Raw genomic sequence first — 26,667 nt, 5'->3', positions numbered from 1 at the left:
ATTAAAAATTATTTTATTTTTGAATGAAAATACAGTGACAGTATTGTTAGTTTCAGATATATGACATAAGTTGACATTTGCATATGTTATGAAAGGATCACCACGATAAGTCTAGTAACCATCGGTCCCCCTACAAAGTTATTACAATATTGTTGACCATATTCCTTCTGTTGTATATTATATTCCTGTGATGTATTTATTATGTAGTTGGCGGTTTGAACTTCTTAATTCCCTTCACCTGGTTTGTCCATCCTCTCTCCTCTCCCTTCTGGCAATGACCCATTCTCTGTATGTGAGTTTGTTTTCATTTTGTTTTGTTTGTTTGTTTTGTTTTATAGATTCCACATATGAGTGAGATCATGTGGTATTTGTCTTTCTCTCTCTGACTTATTTTACTTAACCATAGTACCCTCAAGGTCCATCCATGTTGTTGCAAATGTCAAGATTTAATTCTTTTTTATGATTGAGTAATATTCCATTGTGCGCGCGCGCGTGTGCGTGCGCGCACCCCCCCCCCCCAGTTTCTTTATCCATTCCTCTATCAATGAACACTAAGGTTGCTTCCATATCTTGGCTTTGTAAATAATGCTCCATTGAACATCAGAGTGCATATATCTTTTCCAACTACTGTTTTTGTTTTCTTTGGGTAAATATCCAGCAGTGAAATTGCTGTATCATATAGCAGTTCTATTTTTATTTTTTTGAGGAACTTCCATACTGTTCTCCGTAGTGACTGCACCAGTTTACAGTCACACCAGCAGTGCATGAGGGTTCCTTTTTCTCTGCATCCTCTCCATCACTTATTATTTGTTGTCTTTTTGATGATAGTGATTCTGAAAGATGTGAGGTAGTATCTCATTGTGGTTTTGATTTGCATGTCCCTGATGATTAGTGTTGTTAATCATCTTTTCATGTGTCTGTTGGCCATCTGCACTTCCTCTTTGGAAAAATGTCTACTCAGGTCCCCTGCCCATTCTTTATTTTTTAATTTTTATTATTTTTTTTTGGCTGCGTTGGGTATTCGTTGCTGCTTGCGGGCTTTCTCTAGATGTGGCAAGCGGGGGCTACTCTCCATTGTGGTGCGCAGGCTTCTTCTTGCGGTGGCTTCTCTTGTTGCAGAGCACAGGCTCTAGGCGCAAAGGCTTCAGTAGTTGTGGTTTGCGGGCTCTAGGGTGCAGGCTCAGTCGTTGTGGTGCACGGGCTCAGTTGCTCCGTGGCATGTGGGATCTTCCCAATCCAGGGATCAAACCCATGTCCCCTGCATTGGCAGGCGGGCTCTTAACCACTGCTCCACCAGGGAAGCCCCCCTGCCCATTCTTTAATCAGGTTGGTTGGTTGTTTGTTGTTGTTATTAAGTTGTATGTGTTTTTATGTATTTTGGATATTAACCCCTTATTGGATATATTGTTTGCAAATATCTTCTCCCATTTAGTAGGCTGCTTTTTTTTGTTGTTGATAGCTTCCTTCACTGTGCAAAAGATTTTTAGTTTGATATAGTCCCATTTGTTTATTTTTGCTTTTGTTTCCCTTGCCTTAGGAGGCAGACCCAAAAAATATTGCTAAGATTGATGTTAAAGAGCGTGCCACCTATGTTTTCTTCTAGGAGTTTTATGGTTTCAGACCTTACATTTAAGTCTTTGATCCATTTTGAGTTTATTTTTGTATATGGTGAGAGAAAATAGTTGATTTTGATTCTTTTGCATGTAGCTGTTCAGTAATCCCAACATCATTTACTGAAGAGGCCGTCTTTTTCCCATTGTGTATTCTTGCCTCCTTCGTAGATTAGTTGACCGTGTAAGTGTACGTTTATTTCTGGGTTCTCTATTCTGTTCCTTTGATCTGTGTGGGTAGATTGGAAACAGAACTGGTAGTAAGAATGGTTGAGGGAAGTGAGGTGGACCTCTGGTGACACTTTCAGAGTAAGATTTAAAGATGACAGGCACCCCCAAAATAAACAAGTTCAATTTCAAATAATTATTGCAAGATAGATTTCTCATCATTGTGCTATAAAAATTAAGACATAAAATGACCACACTAACTTTTTAAACAACTTTGATTAGTGAGAATCCTGCATTTCATATGTCTATTAACTTAATATTTGGTTCCAAGTCTACCAGAAGCATCTCAAATCTCTTCTGTAATGTATTTATAGGTGACACCTACGAATATAACATGGGATACAGGTATTGTGTTGGTGACTTAAATACTAGAAACAGCATTGTTCTCTGTGACATGGTTTTTCAAAATGCTGAAATTTCTTATAAAAGCTTTGAATCAAAGAAAGTGTTTTCTTTCCTCATTTTACATAATAGATGCATTCCTGGAAAATTCAGTGTATGGTAAAATGTGCAGAAGATACTTCATTGGTAAAATGAAGTTGGAATCTAAGCTTGGATGATTATAATAGGTTTTTCACAAGTATGGAGGTCTGGTGAGTCATTTGAAAGGAAGTGGATTAAAGGACACTTTTTGTGTGTGTGTTTGTGTGTGTGTGTGACTATCTTAAGCATTGCAGGAGATGTGAAACACTTGACCCCTCCCTTACTTTTTGCCAGTAGGGCCTCCCAAGCATTTTGTAACAAAAGTATTTCCACAAATTTCCAAAATACCCCCCGGGGTAGTGTTGGCCGCATTGAGAACCTCTGCCCCAATCCATTTTCACTGCCAGCCTCGAAGTTCAGGTTGTCCTCTTGAACGTTGCAGCTAGCTTTTTTCCCTCTACTTCTGGCTTCCAGTGAATGCCCCCCCCCCGCCCCCACTCAATTTATCTGACGTTAACCAGGTTAATCTCAAGTTCAGTTCTCATTTAGCCATTCCGTTTTCAGAGCCTATGGTGGCTCTTCATTACTTCTTACTCAGTATATCAGTTTGGATGTGTAATAGGCATCTTGAACTTAATGTGTCAGAAACGGAATTCCTGATTCCTCTCCTAAATCTGTTCCTCTCAGTCTTCACTCCAGCAGTTTATGGCAATGCTATCCTTTCAGTTGCTCAGGCCAAAAACCTGGGAGTCATTTATACTCTTCTGTTGTTTTTTTGTTTGTTTGTTTTTTTACCCTCCCACATCTATTCTGTGAGCAAATCTTTCAAAATATATCCAGAATGCAACTACTTACTTTTCATCTCTTGTACTCTTATACCTTGGTCCAAGTCACTGTCATGTATCCCTTTTATTATTTAAGTCATCTCCTGCCTGCTTTTCCTGGTTCCATTCTTGTCATCTCCACTGTCTGTTCCCTACACAGCAGCCAGATGTCTCACTCTTTCACTCAGAACCTCCAGGGGTTCCCATCTCACTCAGTCTGGTCTGCCATGCTCTGGTCCAGACTTACTAGCCTTCGTGCTGTTCCCTGAATACACTGAACTCAGACTCCTCTGTGGCTTTTTGGTCTCTGTCTGCTCACTTAGATCTCTGCTCAGTGAGCCTCTATCAGAGAGGCTCTCCCTTGACCGCCTGATATAAAATAACAACCTTCCCTCCTATCCCCTTACGCTGCTTGGAATTTCTCCATAGCAATTATTACCACTTAATAGATTATATCTTGTTTATTGTCTGTCTCCTCCCTTCCCTTTTCAGGTCCTCCCCAACCTAAGAGTCTTTGTTTTCCTTTCCAGTACCAAAAACAGAGCCTGGCATGTAGTAAACATTTGTCAGATGAATTATATAAAGCCCTGAACCCGAGGAAGACCCTACTCAGTGTAGTTCTGATCTACTTGTTCAGTTTTATTTTCTGTTTTAACCTTCATACATCATGTGCTGCTTCTCTTCCCCGCTCTGATCTCCACCTGACTGAATCCTACCCATGTGTACCAGTCAGGAAAACAGAAACCATCCTGGGTATTTTAGCAAGAACAGATTTAATAAAGTAAATTAACTGACTGCTTACAAAGCCACTGAAAGGCCTGGGGTAGTGAAGGTCAGAGAGAACTGCTTGCTTTGAGAAAGTCGAAAAGTGCTGGACTCACAGGACACTGCTGGAAGTGACCTGAGATGCTGGCAACATTAAAGCAAATGTTTCCCAGGAGCTTGCTTGGAAGCTGCTGCAGACTCAGTGTTTGTTGTATGCCCTTGTGTCTGCCAGCTGCTGCCAGGGAGGAATAATGGTTTCTCCTTTCTTGCCATCTAAATCTTGCATAAATGCCTCTTCTTGGTGGAGTCTAAATCAGAACCCCTTGGGCAAGGGAATCTGAGAAATAGGGTGTTAGGGCTCCTTACCCCCTGCTTAGAAGCGCAGGCACAGGACTCAGTATTAACAGCATGGTCTACCTCTTTGGATACTCAGCATCTGTACACACCCTTCTACCTGTATTTATGTTTTCAATCCATAATATAAATAAAACATTTGCGTGTGCCTAACCTGTTGCAACTGTTATTCATGCAAGGAAGGAGGTACTCACCCTCTCCTTTCACTCTCTTTTGAGATCCTCTAACCTAAGGATGACATTATAAGGTTAACCACCACTGACCCATCTTATATGAAACAGTTGGAGGGGAGGAGAAACAATTATATATATCCAAACAAGGAAGATAATGTGTATATTTATAACTCTGCTCATATTCACACTTGGTCAACTGGTCATGGTTGGTATTTATACCTTCCTTCTTCCACGGGGCAGGCCATGTTCCTCTGTGCTCTATCAGTAATGCTTCCTTATCAGGTGTGTGATTCTGTCAATGAAGAGTTTGAGCTGGTACTGGCCCCTTCTGCAAGCTTTTCTGAAGTTCTCCTACTGTAAATGAGAATACTAAAGAGATGTTCCAGAGATCCCCTTGGTTCTTGACAAAATTTGTTTCTATGGCATTAGATGCTCAAAGGAGCCAGGGGCTAGTGTTAACTGTGGAGAGTCTGCTCTTTCAGGCTACAATCCAACAAGTCACCTGGCAGAGTTTCATAGATGTTGGTGGAGGACCCAGGACTCCTGGGTCAAAGACAAAGCACAGCAGGCAGATTGAGATTCATGTCCAGTTGGGGAGAGAGATTTCTGCTGCTTCCTGCTCCTTTGTCTTTCCTCAATCCTCCTCCTGTTTGTACTTTTTTAACAGTTTGTTTAACCAGTTTAGAATTTATTTTGCTCTGTTGTATGAAATAAATAACTAAATCAAGGGTTAGCAAACTTTTTCTTAAAGGGCCAGATGGTGACTTTATAAGGTTTGTGGGTCATACGATCTCGTTGCAACTTTTCACCTCTGCCATTGTAGCCCCAAAGCAGCTATAGATGTAAGTAAACAGATATGGGTGACAGTATTCCAGCAGAACTTTACTTATAGTAAACAGGCAATAGCCTGGCTTTGGCCCATGGGCTGCAGTTTATTGACCTCTGCATTGAACTCTCCATCCCCTGTCAAAAATGGAAGAGTCTGAAACTTTACCCTACTTGCAGGCTAGCAAGTTAGCCTGCCACAGGTTCATGGATGCTGGCAGAAGGCAAGTACAGTTTATTACTCATAGTAATAGCAGTAGCCAGAATATTATCATTTGTTCTGGTTTCTGAGCCCCGGTTCCCATAAAGCAGCACTAGGAAGGCCAGGTGTAACATCTGCACATACATTGTAGGAGAGGAGCCCCAGGCTTACGGAACATCAATCTTTTATAATTGGCAGTAATCCTGCCTGACCTTTGCCCTAGAGGGACACATCTTCATTATACTGAGCAGTAAACATACCCATCATTTGCCCCAGAGGGAGACACTGTATCTTCCAAGGCTATTCACTATGTAAAACTTTTTGAAAAGGTAGTCTAGAAAAAGGGCAGTCAGGGCCTCTGCTTGCAGGACATTCAGAGAAAGACCCATGGAGCATTGCCTCCCAACACCCCACCTCCATCCCCACCAGGTTGATGTACACAGAGCCTATCTAGCAGTGGTATCTTGCATTCATTCAGTGTGGATCTACTGGGCTACAGTTGTATTTTCGAGGTTGTATTGCTCTTATTTGCCTCGAGGATAAGAATTCATGAATTAATGAGTCTGAGGTTATTTATAATCTTTTTCTCCTAGGTTCATAACATGAAAACTTGGTTCTAAGCATGTATTGCTCTCATGTGTTTTCTTTTTGCACCCAGCTTACCTACTAATTTTTAGATATGGGAGCATTTCCTTTCAAAATATAATGTCTAAAGACTTCCAGTCTGCACAAGATGGCATAAACCTTTTTCTCCTTGCTCCTTCCTGCTATGCACAACTCTAAACCCTGGAAAACACAAGAGGCAACCAAACAAGAACTCTGGAATGGGGTAAGAGGAAGGCTGACTGGTTTGGGACCCCAGCACTGCAGGAACAACAGAGCAGCAGGATGTCTTACATCCCTCCACCTAAAGAAGAAGGCAGCCCAGACCCTGTGTTTACTGAGCCTTAATCTAGCAATAGAAGGCCACTCAGTTAGGCTTGTTTCTCCCTAGTATGGACTGGGAGTCCCTCTGACATATTCAAGTGAGCCCGGAACCACTGGCAAAGGGGATCAGTTGGGAGCCCCACCAATAAGCAGCTGGGACAAGTGCTTTCCTTCCCTGCTGGACCGTAAATTCCCCTGTCCTGCTAAGAGATACCAGGTGGTCAAGTACAAGTGGAAAGAGAGAGACTCCTCCTTACCACCTTACTCCTGCAACAGTCGACCTGGCCTGTGAAATATTCTCCATGCCTGCTGGGCCCAAGACTCCCTTCCCCCTCTGAGAGATACCATGATGGCTGCGTGGCACTGGCAAGAGGGACACCACCACAAGAAGTGGCCCATCTGGGGAAGCCAAGCCTCTTCGTTTGTGTGTCCTGAGACTTCCCTCTCCCACTCAGAGTTACTGGGGCTGCCCAGGGCCATTGGCCAGAGGGACTCTGCCACACGAGCAGCCTGCTCTGGGAAGCCTGCTGGCCTGAGACTCGCCTCCTCCATTGAGAGACCTCTAGTGGGTCACCCTGGAGAAACCTCTTTCACCCACTCTGATGCTACCAGCGGAGATCAATGGGAGCCCAAGCAAAATTTCAATGCAAAGCCTCTGAAAATTAAACTGCCGTTGGAGCCACAGCATACAAAAATAGTCCAGGACCTGCAGGCTCAACCTAAACAAAGTGCCTGCTGCTAAAATGAAAGAATGAAATAGGATCTAGAGCCTCCTAACATAGTAGACAAAATGTCTAGGATGCAGTAAAAAAAAATCGCCTGTCATTCCAAGAACCGTGAAAATCACAACTTGAGCAAAAAAAGATAATGAACTGAAACCAACACCAGATGTATCAGATGGTGGAATCATCTGACAAGGATTTTAAAGCAGCTGTCATAAAAATGCTTCAGCAATCAGTTACAAAGTCTCTTGAAACAAATGAAAGAATAAAAAATCTCAGCAAAGAAATGGAAGTTATAAAAGGAACCAAGAAGGAATTATAAAATTGAAAAAATACAATAACAGAAATAAAAACTCACTGAATGGGCACAGTAATAGAGTGGAGATGACAGAGGATAGAGTCCAGGGACCTTACCAAATAACAGAATGATCTGTGACCAGGACAAGTCAATAGAATTTACCCAATCTGAACAGCAGAGAGAGCAAACTCCAAACAGGATAGAACCAAGGACATCCACATGGAGATACCCTAAAATTAATGATCTGAAAACTAAAGAAGAAAAATGTCTTGAAAGATGCTAGAGATAAACAATGAACTAACATCAATTTGATGTCAGATTTCTCATCTGAAATCATGGAGGCCAGAGGGAAAGCACCACATGGTTTTCAAGTGTTGAAAGAAAATAACTGTCAATCATGATTTCTGTGACTGGCAAAACTATCCTTCAAGAATGAAGATTAAATAAAGACATTATCAGGTGAAAGAAAACTGGAAGAATCTGTTTCTAGCAAATCTTCTCTTACAGACCAGCTAAAGGAAGCTCTTCAACCTAATGAAGTGATAAAAGATTCTTAGAGCACCAGAAAGGAAGGCAGAATGATGGAAAGAGCAGAAGTATGGGTACAAACAGTAAATGATCATTTTCCTTATAACTTTTATAAATCATATTTGATGATTGAAACAAAAATTATAACACCATGTGATACTCAAGACAATAATATTTAATTTAAAAGAGGGAAAATTAAAGAGATCTGAATGGAAGGGATGTTTCCACACTTCACTTGAAGGTGGTAAAATGTTTTTACTGGTAGACTGTCATAGGTCTACTAGTATGTATATTTTTATACCCAGAACAACCACTACAAAAACTATACAAAGAGATACACTCAAAAACAAAAAAAAATTAAGATGGAATCCTAAAAATGTTTAAGTAACCTGTAGGAAATCAAGAAAAGACTAATAGGAATGAGAATCAGAGGGAACAAGAAACAAATAATAAAATAGTAGACTATTTTAGGGCTAATTCATAAATAATTACTTCAGATGTAAATATTCTACATATATCCATCAAATGATACAGGTTGGAAGAGTGGATTTAAAAAATGACCCAAATATAAGATGTTTACAAGAAACTCACTTCAAATTCAGTGACACAGGTAGGTTGAGTAAAATGATAGAAAAATATATACCATGCCAACAGTAATCCAAAAAGCAGGATTGCCTGTATTAATACCAGATTAAGTAGACTTCAGAGCAAAGAAAATTACTAGAGACAGAGAGTGACATTTTGTAATGATAAGAAGATCAATCTACATTATATGACTATGTACCAAACATCAGAGGCTCAAAATAAATCAAGCAAAAGCTGACATAGTTGAATGGAGAAATTAGAAAAAAAAAAAGAAACCAAACCCACAGTTATAGTTGGTCACTTTTAAATTACCTCTCAGCAACTGCTAGAAGTACCAGACTGAAAATCACAAGGCTCTAGAAAATCTCAACAGTAGAGTTAACCAGTAGGATCTAGTTGACATATAGAGAACATACCACCCAGCAACAGGAGGATATGCATTTCTTCCAAGTGCTGATGGAACATTCACCAAGATAGACCATGTCTTAGGCCATAGAACAAACCTCAGCAGATTTATAAGTATTAAAATCATACAGAGTGCATTCTCTGACCATAATGGAATCAAACTAGAAATCAATAATAGAAACAAAAGGAAAATCTCTAAATATGTGGAAATTAAACATACATTTCTGAATAAGCCTTGGGTCAAAGAGGAAGTCTCAAAGGAAATGAAAAAATACATAGAACTGAATGATAGTAAAAAAAAAAATTATATCAATGTATAGGATGCAGCTCAAGCAGTGCTCAGAGAGAAATTTCCAGCAATGCATACTTATATTAGAAATGAGGAAAGATCTCAAATCAGAAACCAATGAAAATCTAAGTAAACGTAAATAAAAATCTAAATGTAAATCGAAATAAATGTTCATGGATTGAAAGACTCAATATTGTAAAACATCAATTTTGCCCGAATTGATCTGTGGGTTTAATGCAATTCCTATTAAAATCCCAGGAAGGTTTTTGTAGAAATAGACAACTTATTATAAAATTTAAAAGGAAAGGCACAGGAATGTAAAGTAGCTTAAACAATATTGAGGAAGAATAAAGATATGTCCAGATATTACAGATATATCCAGATATTACAGATATTACAGCTTACTGTATTGCTACAGTAATCAAGACGGTATGGTGTTGGTGGAGGGACGGACACGTAGATCAATGGGACAGAATGGAGATCTCAGAAACAAACCCACAAATATGCTTAATTGATTTTTTACAAAGGTTCAAAAGCAATTCCTTGGAGGAAGGATAACCTTTCCAGCTAATGGTGCTGGGGAAATTAGACATCCGTAGGCAAAAAACCAAAAAAACCCCACTACCACGAAACCACATACACCAAAATTACACACACTGACACATACACACACACAAACATACATAAAATACATACATAAAAATTAATTCAAAATGGGTCAGGACCTTAAATCTAAAGTGTAAAACTTACAGAAAACAGGTTTTTTGTTTGTTTGTTTGTTTGTTTTTTGTGGTACGCGGGGCTCTCACCGTTGTGGCCTCTCCTGTTGCGGAGCACAGGCTCCGGACGCGCAGGCTCAGCAGCCATGGCTCACGGGCCCAGCTGCTCTGTGGCATGTGGGATCCTCCTGGACCGGGGCACAAACCCATGTCCCCTGCCTCGGCAGGCGGACTCTCAACCACTGCGCCACCAGCGAAGCCCAGAAAAGTTTTTAAAAGAAAAACATGCCATGCTTCTCACATGTGTCTGTCCCTTTATCCTTTTAGCCTTTCAGTATTCAGTTTGGGCATCTCACCTCTGAGGAGTTCTCACTGGTCCTGGAAGGCTGAGCCTGGTTGGTCATCTGTCCCATGGGCTCCAGTAATACCATGTTGGACATTTGCCTTTTCTCTGCTTGCCCAGCATCTGAGTGTTTTCATGTTTGGGGAATTTCCCATTAAACGGGCTTTGTTTGATGTGAGGGCCCACTGCCTGCTGCAGAAGCTAAGGAAGACATACTGTTTCCTGGTACCACGTTGTGGCAACTTGGGTATAAAAGTGTCATCTAGGATAGTCATTCTTTTCAGCCAGAGACTTTGAGTGTGGAGTGAGTGATGGGAAGGGACTGGGACATGGAGAACTCATTCTTGTGCTGGTGGCAGCAGCATCTGCCATTCAGGGGTGGTGCTGGTGATGGTATCCAGAGAGGGGTGGTGTCTGTAGTATATGGCTTCCTTCGTTCTTGCCTTTATAATGGGTCTATGAGCTGTGAAATCCTTTCAATAAATTCTTTTTCTCTTTAACCAAACTCCGTTTCTGTTGCTTGCAAAAGAATCGTAATTGATTCAATCAGACTGTCATAATAGTATTGCACATTTTTCTTGCTTACTTGCCATTTCCTCCAAACAGATCATGGGTAGGGGCTCTGTCTTATTAGTCATTGTACATTCAGTACACAGCATGCTTGAAGTACATTAACTAATTGCTAAATAATGAGTGAAACATGCGAGTCTTCAGCTTGGTTTCTCCATTGGCGTGATATTGATATTTAGTGGTAATTACTCTGTGACTTTTGCATGTGGTGGGCTTTGTAGTTTTCAGTGTTACTTGCAAGATATAAATATTTTGTTTGCCTTCTTGAATATTTTATTGGGAACTTGGAAGAGATTTTGTAGAAACAGTTATCCTGAACAATATTTTTCCTTCACTCTATTTTTCTTAGTGTAAGTACTAAGTGAGATGGACAGGGGAACCCCTTTTATCAGGATCAAAAAATAAGACTTTGTGATCAACTGACATAGTAGCAAGCTGGTAGATTTTATGTGGACAGCATTGTAATATCAGTACTCTGATGTATATTATACACTGGTATATATGTGTAAAGGCTCTCCATCTGTGTCTCCTCGCTTGTTGTTCCCATTGTTAGTTCCATAGTATGTCAGTCACTTAGGCTCAAAACCTCAGTTATCTTGGATGACTTCCTCTGTTTTGCCCCTTTAATTGGGGATGGCACTGATTGTACCTCTGTAGTACCCTTCCTGTTTCCTCCACTAATGTTTTGAGACAAGTCACCATGACCTTTCTTGCATAACCTCCTCACAGGTTTCACTTTTACTGAATCAAGCCCACCTTGCACAGAGCTCCTAGACGGATCTTTCTGATGATACCTCAGGAAGCTTGATAGTATCTTGTGATTCCAACCCTGAGTTGATCTGCAGTGTTTCTTCAAATTACCTTTCTTACTGCACTTCCTGTGGTTTTACCAATCACATATTAATAGTGTTCTTTTCTGGAATAATCTGTTTCTTGTGTACATGCTGTTTGCCCCCTCAACAGTCTCAGTATATTCAAATTCTACCATTCGGTTGACATAGAATATGCTCCAGGTTGCATTCCCTAACCCACCCTCCTTTGTTAAATGCAGAGATACTCTTTCAGATGAGCGCTACACCGCCCCCCCCCCCCATTCTGGGAGCCTGTCTTATCTCTCCTTTGGCATTATATATTATTGTACTAATATTTGAGGCAGTTGGGTGGATTTGAAAATGAAAGCATCCATGGTCCTCCCTATAGAACTTTCAGAGTTAATGAATCATAGATTTATCTCATTAGGTTGTAGAAAACCCAGAGCAGTATCAAAACCCAAACACCATCAAAACACTATAAGGCTTTAATGTTAATTTTCTGCCTCATGCAGCTACCAGTAGGGGTACTTATGCTTACGAAACGCATGGTTTCTTCTTTAAAATGATGCCTTGGTGTTTTGTTTCCTTGCTGTGAGGACTTTATTCAAATTATCGTTTGTTTTGTACTTTCACAGTCCATGCTCCGAGGGAGAGGAGGTTGCTATAAACATACGTTCTATGGCATTGAAAGCCATCGTTGCATGGAAACTACCCCGAGCTTGGCGTGTGCAAATAAATGTGTCTTCTGTTGGCGGTAAGTAAAAATGAATGGCCATGGTGACCAAATATGTAATGATCTGTAATAATCAATTTCTGCCCAACACTGTACTCAGATTTACCTAAAGCTCTGTTGTTTCTGTAATTAATCCCCTTTTTCATTCCTAATATTATATTTATGCATTTGTTGTTTTTTTTCTTGATCAGTTTTATCAGGGGCTTGCCAAATTTTTTTTTTTTTTAAAGATGCTGCATTGGGTCTTTGTTGCTGCATGCGGGCTTTCTCTAGCTGCAGTGAGTTGGGGCTACTCTTTGTTGCGGTGTGTGGGCTTCTCATTGTGGTGGCTTCTCTTGTTGTGGAGCATGGACTCTAGGTGCGTGGGCTTCAGTAGTTGTGGCACGCGGGCTCAGTAGTTGTGGCTTGCAGGCTCTAGAGCACTGGTTCAGTAGTTGTGGCGCATGGGCTCTAGAGCGCAGGCTCAGTAGTTGTGGTACGTGGGCTTAGTTGCTCCACGGCATGTGGGATCTTCCCGGACCAGGGCTTGACCTGTGTCCCCTGCATTGGCAGGCAGCTTCTTAACCACTGAGCCACCAGGGAAGTCCTGCAAAAGTCTTTATTACTCCATTTTTGGAAAGATATTTGCACTGGGTATAGAATTCTGAGTTGACAAGTTTGTTTCCTTTATGCATTCTTTCAGGTGTCATTATAGTTTCATCTGGCTTATTTGTTTTCTGATGAGTTGTCAGAAATAATTTTTAACCTTTGTTCTTAAGTAGTGTGTCCTTTTTCTCTAAGTTGAAGGTTTTCTTATTTTCTTTTGTTTTCATTAGTTTAGATACTGTATTTTTAGGCTGTTTTTTTTTTTTTTGCGGTACGTGGGCCTCTCACTGTTGTGGCCTCTCCCGTCCGGAGCACAGGCTCCGGACACGCAGGCTCAGTGGCCATGGCTCACGGGCCTAGCCGCTCCGTGGCATGTGGGGTCTTCCCGGACCGGGGCACGAACCCGTGTCTCCTGCATCGGCAGGCGGACTCTCAACCACTGCGCCACCAGGGAAGCCCTAGGCTGTTTTCAAAATACCCTGGTTGTTGTTTTGCAAGTTCCTTCGATCTGTGGTTAATTGTTTCTCATTAACTTTGGAAAATTGTTGGCCATAATTTTTCTACATTTTTTTCTGCTTTCTTCCTTTCTGGGATTTCAATTAGGTCTTCCCATTGCACTGCCTCTCAGAGAGGGTCTTGCACCAATATTCTACTGGTGGTCGTTACTGGATGCTTGTTGGCCTGGTGTTGTATGGCTGCGAGAGGGCTGCACGTTTTATATTGTCCCGAGTAAGTCTCAGTCTTGGCCAGGCGCTTGCCATCTACCCCTCTCTGCTAGGTGTCATGACTCAAAATAAGTTGTAAACTACAGCTATAAATAGCTGAGCTTTTTGTAGGAAACCAACCCTGATTTTATAATTATATGGACTCCTTCATAGGAGGTAACTAGCTGAGGTTTAATGCAGGGAGTCCTTTAGAACTTCTGCCTCTTTTTTCTAGGCACCACACCAATCCAGTGGGTACTGAATGGCGGTGGAAGATGGACCAGCCTGAAATGATCTTAAAGGAAGCCATTGAAAACCATCAGAACGTGATGAAGCAGTTTAGAGGTATTTATTATCCCTCTACAAAGGGATGCTAATAGCCTGAATTAAATTGGCAGAGGAATTGCCTCCTTTGGCAGGATTTTGTCCTTGCTGGCAGTTCTCATATAGGAAAGTGAAAACTTTGTAGAAATATTATATATGTCTTGGCCTTTTTAGTTTTTACTAATAACTTTATATATTATATGATGGGAGAATTAAAAAACTTAATTCAAAGCTTAGCTATTTATAATGTGGTACACTCAGCCTGTGAGTTTTGCCTGGGAGTATATCCTCATTCTTCCTAAAAACTTTTGCTATTGTTCTGTCTTGTTGGATACAAAGCAGCCTTGTGGATGGACTGAGAATTTTAGAGCACTGGAAAATTCTTAAGTAATATCAGTTGGTATTGGGAAAGCATTTTTGAATAAATGCCTTACAAAAAAGGAGGGTTAATATTAATCAGATTTCCTCCACATGATCCACAGTGATGTGTAGAATTCTGCCACTCAGTTTCTAGAATTTCCTGATCCAGTTGTGTCTCATAGTTCAAAGTATTTGACTCTACTGGAGATGGCTGGTTCTCAAGCTTTAGTGTGCATCAGAATCGTGCATTAAAGTAGAGATTCCTGGTCTCCTTCCCCAGAGAATGATTCAGTAAGTCTGAGGTAGCAACCGAGAATGTGCATTTTGAGATTTCCTGGTGGTATCGATGTTATTGAACTGGGGACCATACTTTGAGACCCACTACCATAGATAGATGTGGAGGACTTGTAAAGTGATATAACGACAGCTGCAGATGATCAACTGAAATAAATCTATTAGGTTCCCTGTTAAATGTGCATGCCTCTGTCTCCACCTGCCACTTCTTAGTCCTCTCCTCTTTATCCTTTCCTTTCATATACAACAACAAAAAAGATGAATTCCAACCATGGTTGTTTTGACATAGGCCCTCTTGTGGTGCTAGCATCATCAATGGGAGTCTTTATAAACCCCAGTAATTAGCATTTTGAAGATCAGGTGATTCTTTGATGTGAAGAAATTTGTTCGGTCAGGTCACTGCTTCTTGAGGTCTCAGTGCTTCTGATGTTGTTTTCCTAACATCACCCAGCAGTTCTCCAGGTCTCAGCGACACTGCCTGGGTGTCCGACAAATTTAATTCAATCCTGACACTGTCTGGAGATAGCATCAGGCCCCGCAGGTTAAGAATTCAGTCCTATAAGACTGCCCCCCACTTCAGCTGCCAATCACAAGTCTGGGATGTTACCTGTGCTTCTGACCAACTGGCTATAAATTGGAAGTTCCCACACCCTCCTCCTTGGATTCCTGGTTTGTTAGAGTGGCTCACAGAACAGAGAAACATTTACTTATTTTTGCCATGTTATTATAAAGGATATATAGAGGTCACAGAAGAACAGCCAGGTGGAGAAGTACATCTGGAAGGGTCCCGAGGCCAGGAGCTTCTGTCCCCATGGAGTTGGCCACCCTCCTGGCATGTTCACCAACCCAGAAGCTCATCAGATCTTGTTCAAGAGACTATAGAGCTTAATTTGTAGCCCCCTCTTCCCTTTCTCACAGGTCTGTGTGGTTGAAAGTTCCAGTCCCTTAAACACTTGGTCTTTCTGGTGACCAGCCCCAGCCTGAGGCTACTTAGGGATCCTGCCCTATGTCACCCCATTTGCATAAATTTAGGTATGCTCAAAGGGGGCTCCTTATGAAGGACAAAAGACACTCCTACCACTCAGGAAATCCCAGGGGTTCTAGGAGCTTTGTGTGGGGAACCAGGAACAAAGACCAAATCTATTTGTTATTTTTTACCGTGGTACTTCTTATTACTCTTCTGATTTCCTAGGAGAAGTTGGGAAAGCAATGCAAATAATGATTCAAGATCAATAATAATTTATAAAGGATAGTCAGTTATACCTTTATTTTATTCTTTATGAATTTTCTAGGGAAAGTTGCCCTGTACATATTTGTGTGTGTCTGTGTATGTGCTAACCTATTGTACATCTTCAGAGATGCTAATAAATATTTTAATATTTCATCTTGGCTTTTAGTCTCAAGCATTTTTTTTTTTTTTGAACAAGTCATTTTCTCTTATTTGGATAAAGCAGTGTCTCTTACCAGTCTTTTGGAAAATTAAATGAAACTGTGTGGTGAAGAACTAGGAAGTCTCCACATCAGGAATTTATTAGCTTTTCTTAGACTGTTTGTTGATTTAGTTAATATTATTGATTGTTGATCTTCAAATAAACCATATGCCTTTTAAATAAATTTCAAGGCAAAGTCTTGTTTTCTTTTGGATAGTTACTAGTCAGAATTCTCCAGAGAAACAGAGTCAACACACCCACTGTGTGGGTGTGTGTATATATATATATATAGATATAGATTGATAGAGTGAGATTGGCTTAAGGAATTGGATCATGTAATCGTGCAGGTTTGGCCAATCAAAAAGATAGATAAAAATAATCCATTGGGGTAGACCAGCAGGCTGGAAATTTAAGGAGAATTGCAGTTCAGATGTAGAGGTAGTCTGCTGGCAGAATTCCTTCTTGCTTGGGGGAGGTCAGCCTTTGTTCTTTTAAGGCTTTCAGTTGATTGGGTGAGGTCCACCCACATTAGAGAGGGCAGTCTGCTTTACTCAAAGCCCACTGCCTTAAACGTTAATCTCATCCAAAAGACACCTTCATGGCAATATCCAGAATAATGTTTGACCAAATATCTGGGCACCATGGCCCAACCAAGTTGACAGATAAAATGAACCATCCCTGGTAATAATATCAGAAGCAGGGAAATGCCAGTAATTTTGTCTTTAGAGTCTAATCAGTTTGTTTTGGTTTAGTGCCTAAAGAGTCAGTTGAACCCTTAAATAATGGGGTGATGGCTGAAGATGTGTGTTTCCTGGACATCTGGGAATCTCCCTGAATAAACTGTGTCCCAGGGGATTTGTATGGGAGGAAGCAGTCCTGAGGAGTAGACATTCATTTTTCCATTCCGAGATGTCCTTGATACAGAACGACAATCTGAGTTTTGACGGTAATTTTTCTGACAGGAGTATTTTTGCAAGTGCACTTTAAATGGAAATAAGAGATGAATAAATCATGAGGCTGCCTTTCTTCACGTTAATAACATGTGTTAGGTGAGGTTGGTGAACACTAGTCTTTGTTGTCTGCCTAGCTTGTTGGAGGGTGCAGAAAGGTATACCTGGTTAGTAACCTTGTGCTTGCCTTTTTTTTTTTAATATTTATTTTTATTTATTATTTATTTATTTATGCTGCGCTGGGTCTTAGTTGTGGCACGCAGGATCTTTAGTTGCAGCATGCAGACTTCTTAGTTGAGGCATGTGGACTCCTAGTTGCAGCATGCATGCAGGATCTAGTTCGCTGACCAGGGATCGAACCCGGGCTCCCCCCGCCCCCCACATTGGAAGGGCGGAGTTTTACCCACTGGACCACCAGGGAAATCCCACCTTGTGCTTGCTTTAATCAGTAGGTATCTCAGATGGTTTGTCTTTAGGTATCCATGGCGTAAGAGACAAAAGGGTTTTAAAACATATATATATATATTGTCTTGTAGGGGGAGGACAGATACAGGATGCAGGGAGAAAGAAAGAGCATGTCTGTGAACAAGTGAATCCTGAGTAGGGGTGAGAATGCCTAAGGGGGTGAGGGTGACCCCCAAACATTCAACAACTGCCATTCATTTCATCCTTAAAAATAGCTTTGATAGAGTATCTACTTTGCCCTTGTAATTCTCACAAAGGATTCTTTTTGCATATCTTAATTAATTGACTTGACAAAATGTTACCATGTCAGCAAATCATGTCTTTATATAATCGACAATAAATTTTCTAGAAAGGTTTCCAAATTGGAACTGGTTGATATTTGTACACTGACACTCTTCAGGGTACCAAAGCAGTTTTTCTTTAAAGTAGTAGTAGAAAATAGGTATATATTTGAAGGTGTGATGGGCAGTAGACAGGTCGGCACATGGGCATAAAGGAGCTCTCATTATATTTTCACTAAGATGAGAACTTCCTTAGTTTCCAATTTTTGGATGGTGGTGACTATTTTTTAATGCTTTTTACTTTATTCTGTGCTTAATCAAGACATTACTTTTTTGAAAATCTGTCTCATTGCTATCATAACCAAAGCAAATCCTGCTGTGAAACTATAGTATTAGAAAAGGAAAAAAAAAAAAAACTAATTACCAAAGGATGAAATACATAATTTGTAAGAATCCAAAGTTCTTCTGGAAGACTGGGGTGGTCTACGATACAAAAATGTTAATTTTTTTCTTTTTATTATAACTTTGGCAAAATGATAGAATTTTAATATTTCAGAGTATTATGTTTTCTATGTTCTTGGCTCTTGGCAGTAAGTAATCTGGTGTTCAAATTGATGGTTGTTTACTGTGGGCATTCAACTTGGCAGTGAGATTTTATAACTTCACTCAGTCTTTATCAATGGTTATAATCTAAAGTTTTCTTTTTTAATGAACCTGAATTCCTCCTGCAATCAGTGAAATCTCTATATTCTATCTTTTATTCATCCTTAAGGGTATAAATAAAACAGGTCACCCTCCTTTCTGGATAGTCAGCTTCAGGGTGAGGATGGTGAGACTAATGCAAGTGACTCTACCTCTTCTGAACCGAGTGCCATCACCTGGGTGCAGCTCTGACACACATCCTACTTTTGGATGGTAAAGATGCAGGAATGTAACTAACTCTAGATTTCGTATCAGCCCCTGGTGGAGAGTCTATTATTTTTTCCTAGTTCCACATTTATTCCCTTTTTAAAATTTACAGTGCTTTATTTTTACCCTTTAATATACCATGGTTATTTTTCCTTACTAATAACATGAATTGATCTGATTTCTTTTTTTAAAATTATTATTTATTTATTTTATTTATTTATTTTTGGCTGCGTTGGGTCTTCTTTGCTGCATGCGGGCTTTCTCCAGTTGCGGTGAGCGGGGGCTACTCTTCGTTGCTGTGCGCAGGCTTCTCACTGCGGTGGCTTCTCTTGTTCCGGAGCATGGGCTCTAGGCGCGTGGGCTTCAGTAGTTGTGGCACGAGGGCTTTAGAGCGCAGGCTCAGTAGCTGTGGCGCATGGGCTTAGTTGCTCCACAGCATGTGGAATCTTACCGGACCAGGGCTCGAACCCATGTCCCCTGCATTGGCAGGTGGATTCTTAACCACTGCATCACCAGGGAAGCCCTGATTTCTTTTTTAATCTAAACTTCTTAAAAAATCGTATTATGAAAATGTCCAAGCATACACAAAATAGAATGGCACAATAAACCCCCATATCCTTCTCTCCCCTATTTAAAAATTGTCAAAATTTTGGCATACTTACTTCTCTATCTCCCCTTTTTTCTTTGCTGAAGTAACTAAGACAAATCCCAAGTATCACATTTGCCTTCAAACTTCAATATGAATCTCTTTTAAACATTAGATTTTTTTCATCAACACAATATCATTATCACAGCTAATAAAATTATTATTATTTTTAACATGACTGTTTTCTTCCGGGTTTACTGAGGTACAGTTGACATATAGCATTGTGTAAGCATTGTGTTTTCTTCCAGGTTTACTGAGGTACAATTGATACATAGCATTGTGTCATGTACAACATGACAATTTGATATATAGACAGGCTGTGAAATAATTACCACAATATGATTAGTTCCATTTCCTTCTTAGTTTGTCATTTTCTGGGTATCTCCACTTTAGCCTTTCCTTATAGGTCACTCATTAATAATTTCCCTTACTCTAGCTTGGAGTCCTGTTTTACAGGGTGCTTTCCTAGCCCATGATGATCACCCGCTCTCTCCTATGGGTCTGGTTCAGTCATTTGATGATCGTATTTTTGCGTAGGATGAGACTTGTTGTGCGTACTGTTGTTTTTGCCTCTGAGTGTCCAGCTTTAGCTGAGTGGCCAGCCTTGAGCACACTTTGAAGATATACTCATCTTTTAAACATTCCCTTTTCATGCATCTATTCTCAATTCCAAGGGCAATCACTGTCTTTTCAGTTATTTCATTGATCATCAAAGCAGCTTTCTTCCCATGACTTTTATTAGCTTTCCCCTTTATATGCATGCAAAATTAACTTTCCATTGATTACAAGTAGGTCAGAATTACAGTGCAACTCGGCCTTTTTTCAAAATGCTCACTGCCGCCCTCTAAATACCACCATGGCAGGGAGAAATAGTTTTCAGAGAATGGAGTTCAGGTTTCTTTAGCTCAGCTTCCCATCAGTTCAGCTGACATCAAGTGAGTGAACCCTCTCTGTGAGGAACGTCCTCGGTGCTGAAGGTGCAAATGTGAAGGTGACATCATTTGTTGCTAGATGTTTTAATCTATAGTTTCAGCTAGAAGTGAAGTAGTGCGAAAAATAAAGGGTCTCCAACAGATGGTCCTCAGGAACGAGGTGTGCGGAAGTACACATCCAAAAGGAATGTTGGGGAGGCGGGGAAGAGAACACCGCCTGCTAATTGTTTTCCGAAGTTTATTTATGAAATAAACATCATAGTAGAAGTGGCTGTATCAAAGATATATTATATATGACTTTCAGCCAGGAGGGGTTCTTAGGAACATCTTTGGCCAGGAGCTATATTGTTATTTGAGAAGAAAGAAGAAAATGTTTTATTTCTGATTGGTCCAATCTTTAGAAAGAGGAATACTCACACATATCAATTATACCTCAATTTAAAAAAAGGCATAAGAAAGTATTCAGAATGGGGGGGGGTTAATCAACCCCCAAAGAAATAGGAATACTCTACATTGAACCTTATATCATTTTTTTTTTCCTTATATCATTTTTTTAAAAAATTATTTATTTTTGGCTGTGTTGCGTCTTCATTGCTGCGTGTGGTCTTTCTCTAGCTGTGGTTAGTGGGGGCTACTCTTCGTTGTGGTGCGCAGGCTTCTCATCGTGGTGGCTTCTCGTTGCGGAGCACCGGCTCTAGGCACGTGGGGTTCAGTAGTTGTGGCACGCGGGGTCAGTAGTTGTGGCTCACGGGGTTGAGAGCGCAGGCTCAGTAGTTGCGGTGCACGGGCCTAGTTGCTCCGCAGCATGTGGGATCTTCCCGGACCAGGGCTTGAACCCATGTCGCCTGTGTTGGCAGGCAGATTCCTAACCACTGCACCACCAGGGAAGCCCGAACCTTATATCATTTTTATTTCTGGGTTATTCAGCTTATTGCTATGACCTTAGGATAAAAATTCTGGAATCTTAAGTTTTTGCTTTGGCATCTTTCAGTGAGGTAAGGAGTGCTTCCTAGTTAATATGATGACTGTAGTGAGTATTCAGGATCAGGAAGCTGTTCAGGCTGAGAAATGTCACAAAACTTGCTTAAGAAAAAACAAAAACAAAGAAAACTAACAACGACAACAACAACAAAAACCTCCAAACCGAAAAACAAAAACAACAACAAAACAAAACCAAAGCAGAGTTTAGAGGTGAAAGGGATAAGGGTTAGGGAGACACGAAGTGAACAGGCTCTGTGTGTGAGTGAGAGAGAGACAGACACACACACACACAGTGGGAAATATCCCTATAGATTTGCTACTGAAATGTAGTGTCTGCTGTTGCCTGGGCTGTCCTCCGGCCCCAGGACTGCTTTCCATTAGAAATTTGGAGGATGTCTTATTTTCTGACATATCTCTTTGAGGACAGTGAAAGACAGCATGAGGTTGAGTCCCTGAGGGCCTTGTTTTTGGAGGAGCACTGTAATCGCCTCTGACAGTGAGCATGAAATAGAAATGTGCTTCTTGAAGGAGAGAACCAAGGTTTTACATATTCTCAGTGCCTTACTTTTGAGAAAATTAGGATATTTTAAAATCCCAGAATTATTCTTTTAAAAGCCTTACCCACAGGCTTTTTCTTGGTCTTGGGTTTTGTTTGTTTTCGTAGGTGTCTGATATTTATTAGCTGTAGCTCTCCGAGAAGATAGCAGTTGATCTCTTTGCCTGTAAGTTTTCCTCATTCTTCCCTGGTAACGTCCTTTGTTGGTCCCTCTTCTTTCCTCAGATATGTGATTGCGTAGACTTCAGTCCTTGGTCCTCTTCTCTAACTGCCTTTTTTGCCTTGGTAATCTGCTTCGGGCCCTTGGATAGAAATACCATCCATTTCGCAAAAACGTTTATTTCCACATAGGCCTTTCTCCCAGAATCCAAACTTGAATGTTGGACACACATTCAGCTATCTAACAGACATATTAAACTTCACGTGTCCAAAGTTGAACACATGGTATCTACCTCCACCCCCCCAATACTTGTTACCCCCATGTTACCCCTAAGGCTTTCTTACCGCCAACTTGTCTCAATTGATGGTGACTCTTGCGTAGGCCAAAAACTTTATAGAAATCATTGACACCTGTTTCTCATAACCTACATCCAATCCATTAGAAAATCCTTCAAACGTACCTTCAAAATAGAGCCTTTGACTATACCTTTGAAATAGGCCCAGCTGATAAGCCCTTCTTGCCACCTCCACTGCCACCACCTTGGTCCAAGCCACCATCATTTCTTGCTTAGATTATGTAATATCCTTATGGCAGGTTAGCCTCTCTGCTTGCCCCTCTGTTCTCAACATAGCACCCAATGTGATCCACCCTTCTTAGGCCACCCTTCTCAAAACCCTGCCATGGCCATCCATGTTACTCAGATTCCATGGACATGTCAGCATCTCCCTGCTGTCTCAGGGGTGGGGGAGGGAAGGCAGGAGAGGCAGGCAGGCACAGTCAGTGTGACTTTATGTAAATACATAGTAATTTCTGTCTGACGTTTTTGCTTTTTCATTTCTCTAAAAGCGTTTCTATATGGTACCAGTCCTTCTTCCACCACTTGCTTTAGTCTTGGTGCCCATATCATAGGAGGAGGGTCCATGTCGTAAAAGAAGTCAAAAGCAGTCTTGAATAATTGAACGCTTCTGAGATTGCCTCGTGTCCATTGGCTTGTGGCACTGCTTCTTCTCTGTCTTCTTCCTCGTCGTCTGGCACTGGTTAGGAAGCGCTCATCTCCATGCAGTCATCTTCTGTTCGCTCCTCTGGTGTGGTGTCTGCTAGCTCTTGAATTTCTCCAAGACCCATATCTTGAAGCCCCACCTTTTTTGTTGTTGTTGTTGTTAACTATATCCACAATCCCTTTCGTGATTTCCTTGATTGGCTCTGTTGTAAATCCCTTGAAGTCATGCCCAACAAATAGACACAGTTTTCTGTAGCAGGAATTTATTGTTTTTGGCTTGATGGCTTTCACACATTTTTCTAGAACAAGGATGGCATCTTCAGTGGTGTAACCCTTTCAGACTTTCCTAATGTTCTGTCAGGGATCTGACAGTCCTTTCCGTAGACTACCATGTGTAATGAGCCTTAAAGGTCCTTCTGACCCCCTGATCTAGAGGCTGAATTAGAGATGTTGTGTGTGGGGGCAAGGAGACCACTTTGACGCCTTTGGTGTTGAACTCATGGGGTCTGGATGGCCAGGGGCATTGTCCAATATCAAACGATCTTTAAAAGACAGTCCCTTACCAGCAAGGTACTTCCTGACTTCAGGGACAAAGCATCCATGGAATCAGTGCAGAAAAAGTGTTCTCATTGTCCAGGCCTTCTTTCTGTGCAACCAAAAGCCTGGCAGCTGGTTTTTATCTTTTCCCTCCAAGGCTCAGGGGTTAGCAGCTTTATAGAGAAGGGCAGTCGTGATCATAAACCCTACTGCATTTGCACAGAACGGTAGAGTTAGCCTACCCCTTCCTGCCTTAAATCCTGGTGCTGGCTTCTCTTCCTTACTAATAAATGTCCTTTGAGGCTTTTTTTTGCACCCCAGAATAGAGCAGTTTTGACTACATTAAAAACCCTTTCCGGCAGATATCCTTTCTTAATGATTTCCTTTGCTGGGAATTCCTTTGCTGCCTCTTGGTTGGCAGAAGCTGCTTCTCCTGTTACCTTGACATGTTAAAAACCAAACCTCTTTCTAAAACCATCAAACCATCCTTTGCTGGCATTACCTTCTCGAGCTTTAGATCCTTCACCTTCCTTTTGCTTTAAGTTGTCATATAATGACTTTGCCTTTTGACTCATATTCATCTATAGGTATGCCTTTTTTATAACAATCCTGCACCCACATAAAAGCTGCATTTTCAATATGAGATACAAAGGCGTTTTGCAAAAAGCGCAAGGTTTTCACGCCTGCTGGTGTAGCTGCAGCGACAGCTTCATGAATTTCCTTTTCTTTTTTTAACAATGGTCCTTACACTGGACTCATTTATCTTGAAGTGGCAGCCAATGGCAGCTGCAGATCTGAATCTGCGGTACATATCAAGCCATTCACCCTCTTCTTGTCATGTGATGATTTTTCTCTGCTTCTTGGGAGCACTTACAGCATCACTAATGGCACATCGTGTGGGTCCCGTGGTGTTATTTCAAGGTTCATAGTATTGCACAAACATGATGAAAACTACCAGAGAACTGCCAGAGATTGCCTTTTACTGCAATTTGCAATTGACTGGAGAGATGAACTGCTCACGTGGAGATGATGAGCCTCACGTGGCGTGGCGTTTCAAGCAGATACTTTGCAACACTTGCGCTCAGTGTGGTAGCAACAGGAGATCCTAGGAAATTATTACCGAGATACAGTCGGTACTACGGTTAATTTTGTGCAGTTATGATTTAATACTGCAACTTTACGTTTGTTTACATTTCTCGGCACTGGGAATGGTGCTATGTGTGGTCCTTAAGTGTTTGTGTGAGTACGTTTTGATACATTTTAACTTTTTAAAAATTTATGTGTATTTGGGACTTCCCTGGCGGTCCAGTGGTTAAGACTCCGAGCTCCCAAGGTTCCATCCCTGGTCGGGGAAGATCCTGCATGCCGCGTGGCTGGCCAAAAAAAAAAAAAAAAATTTATGTGTGTTTTATGGTAGTAAGTGATAAAATAGACAAGTATCTACATATATTTTATGCATTCGTGATATACCTAAGTTTTTCTTAAATTTTCTGGATATTTCTGTGCTGTGGGGGGCATCTGCTAGTTTTTTCAAATTGTCACAAATCTCCAAAAATTTTTCCTGTGTGTGTGTGTGTATATACATATACACACACACATATATATAAAAATCCACATATATGTGGGCCTGCACAGTTCTAGCCCTTGTTGTTCAAGGGTCAACTGTATGTTGAATTGAATGGAATTACCATTTTATTTAAAATAATGGAAATAATTGAATTTCTATTTCAATTCATGAAATAATTACTATAATAAAAATAAGATTTTTTGAATGCTTATGTGCTGGGCCTGGTACCAGACCTGTTATTTCATGTGGCTTATTTCGTTGAATTCTTATAACTGTGTGCATGTGAAATTCCTATCTTATAGATTAGGGAATGGGTGTAGAGGGGGTGAGTGGCTTGACCCAGGAGACAGACCAGCCTAGTGGTAGAGCAAGAATTTGGACCTGGTGTGTCTGACTTCCAGTGGTTAGGGCCCAGCCAGTGCTCAGTCATTCTCCTTTCTGAGTTTTAGGTTAATTTTGCAGTTCTGATTAAATCTGCCCTTCTACTCATCTCCCAGCGAGATTAAAGTTACTGATTTTTTTTTTTTAACAAAAAGGAAATTTTATACTTAATGCTGAGTTGTCTTGGTAACACAGACTGCGTTATGGATCAAGTTTTATTTAAAACCTTGATTCACTTAAGATATTAGATTTCAATAACTTAAAAAATTATTCATCCCCCAAATACTGACATGAAATACATTCTTAGAATAGCAGTTAGGTAGTCATAAAAGAAGATAAAAGCTGCCACTTTTAGATTGTTCTGAGTTTAGCAGGCATTATGTTGGTTTGATGTCTTGGGTATTTACTTGCCCTTGCTTGTTTCCAAGTAGATTGTGTGTGTGTGCCTGTGTGTGTGTGTAAAATAAAGTCACTTCCTGGAAACTAAAGCACAAGCAAGCAGTGAGAGCTAACTTTATTTTCTCCAGATTTGTTGTTGTTGTTCTTTAAGGTGATAGTGACTGGGATTTAATCATTTTAAGAAACCAGGGTAAAGGTGATGAGAAGAAAAACTCCTTAATGAATGTTTTTTTGTGTGTGCTAGGCCCTCTTCTAAAGCTTTTCCATGCATTATCTCATTTAATTCTAAGAAACATTCTTTGGGCTAAGTACTGCTTACAGTCAAGAAAACTACTTTTCAGAGACGGCTCATAATGACTGAGAGGGAATATGAACGTGTTTCCTCCTACCTCCAATCTCGGTGAGGAATCTGTGTCCTTTAGAGAGAATGTGTTCTTCAAAAAGAAACTAGCGTAATGGATAGAAATATCTGAAGTAAAGGAGATATGTTTTTATTTGCCTTTTTAAGCAATTTCCAAGTCTTTCAAACCGTGTGTTAGATTGAGGGACTTTCAAGCATGCTTTCTATTTATTTTTTTTGTTCATGCATGCTTTCCTACAGTGCATCGAGTCTAGAGCAGTGCTGCTTAACCCATCCTGTCCACTCTAATCCCATGGGGAGCATTTAAAAACTACGGATGTCTCCGGCTCTCGTCCTAGAGGTTGCGATTTAATTGGCTTGGGGCACTGCCTGGACACTGGGATTTTTTAAAGTTCTTTGGGTTATTTCTCAATGTCTAACTAGGGTCGAGAACCAGTGGTGTGTGGCAGTGGATCCCCAAACATATTGGGATCACCTGGGGAGCTTCAAAAAGCTCCTGATGCCCCTGCC

At 40.7% G+C, this 26,667-nt stretch overlaps 1 protein-coding gene across 3 annotated transcripts in view; it reads left to right on the top strand.

Annotated features, from left to right (window-relative positions):
• The window catches only part of LOC309973319 (S-adenosyl-L-methionine-dependent tRNA 4-demethylwyosine synthase TYW1), a 203,826-nt gene that overhangs the window by 46,226 nt on the left and 130,933 nt on the right, over positions 1 to 26,667 (top strand). For all 3 annotated transcript variants that reach the window (XM_082857504.1, XM_082857503.1, XM_082857502.1), the window contains exons 10-11: positions 12,238 to 12,356; positions 13,860 to 13,969. In XM_082857504.1, coding sequence (XP_082713630.1) covers positions 12,238 to 12,356; positions 13,860 to 13,969 — 229 coding nt within the window. The remainder of the gene's footprint in view (positions 1 to 12,237; positions 12,357 to 13,859; positions 13,970 to 26,667) is intronic.

This window comes from Leucopleurus acutus (genome assembly GCF_964270905.1).
Source record: "Leucopleurus acutus genome assembly, chromosome: 16".
Taxonomy (NCBI): domain Eukaryota; kingdom Metazoa; phylum Chordata; class Mammalia; order Artiodactyla; family Delphinidae; genus Leucopleurus; species Leucopleurus acutus.
Note: the sequence above shows the minus strand (reverse complement) of the source record. Positions and strands in the feature narration are given on the sequence as shown.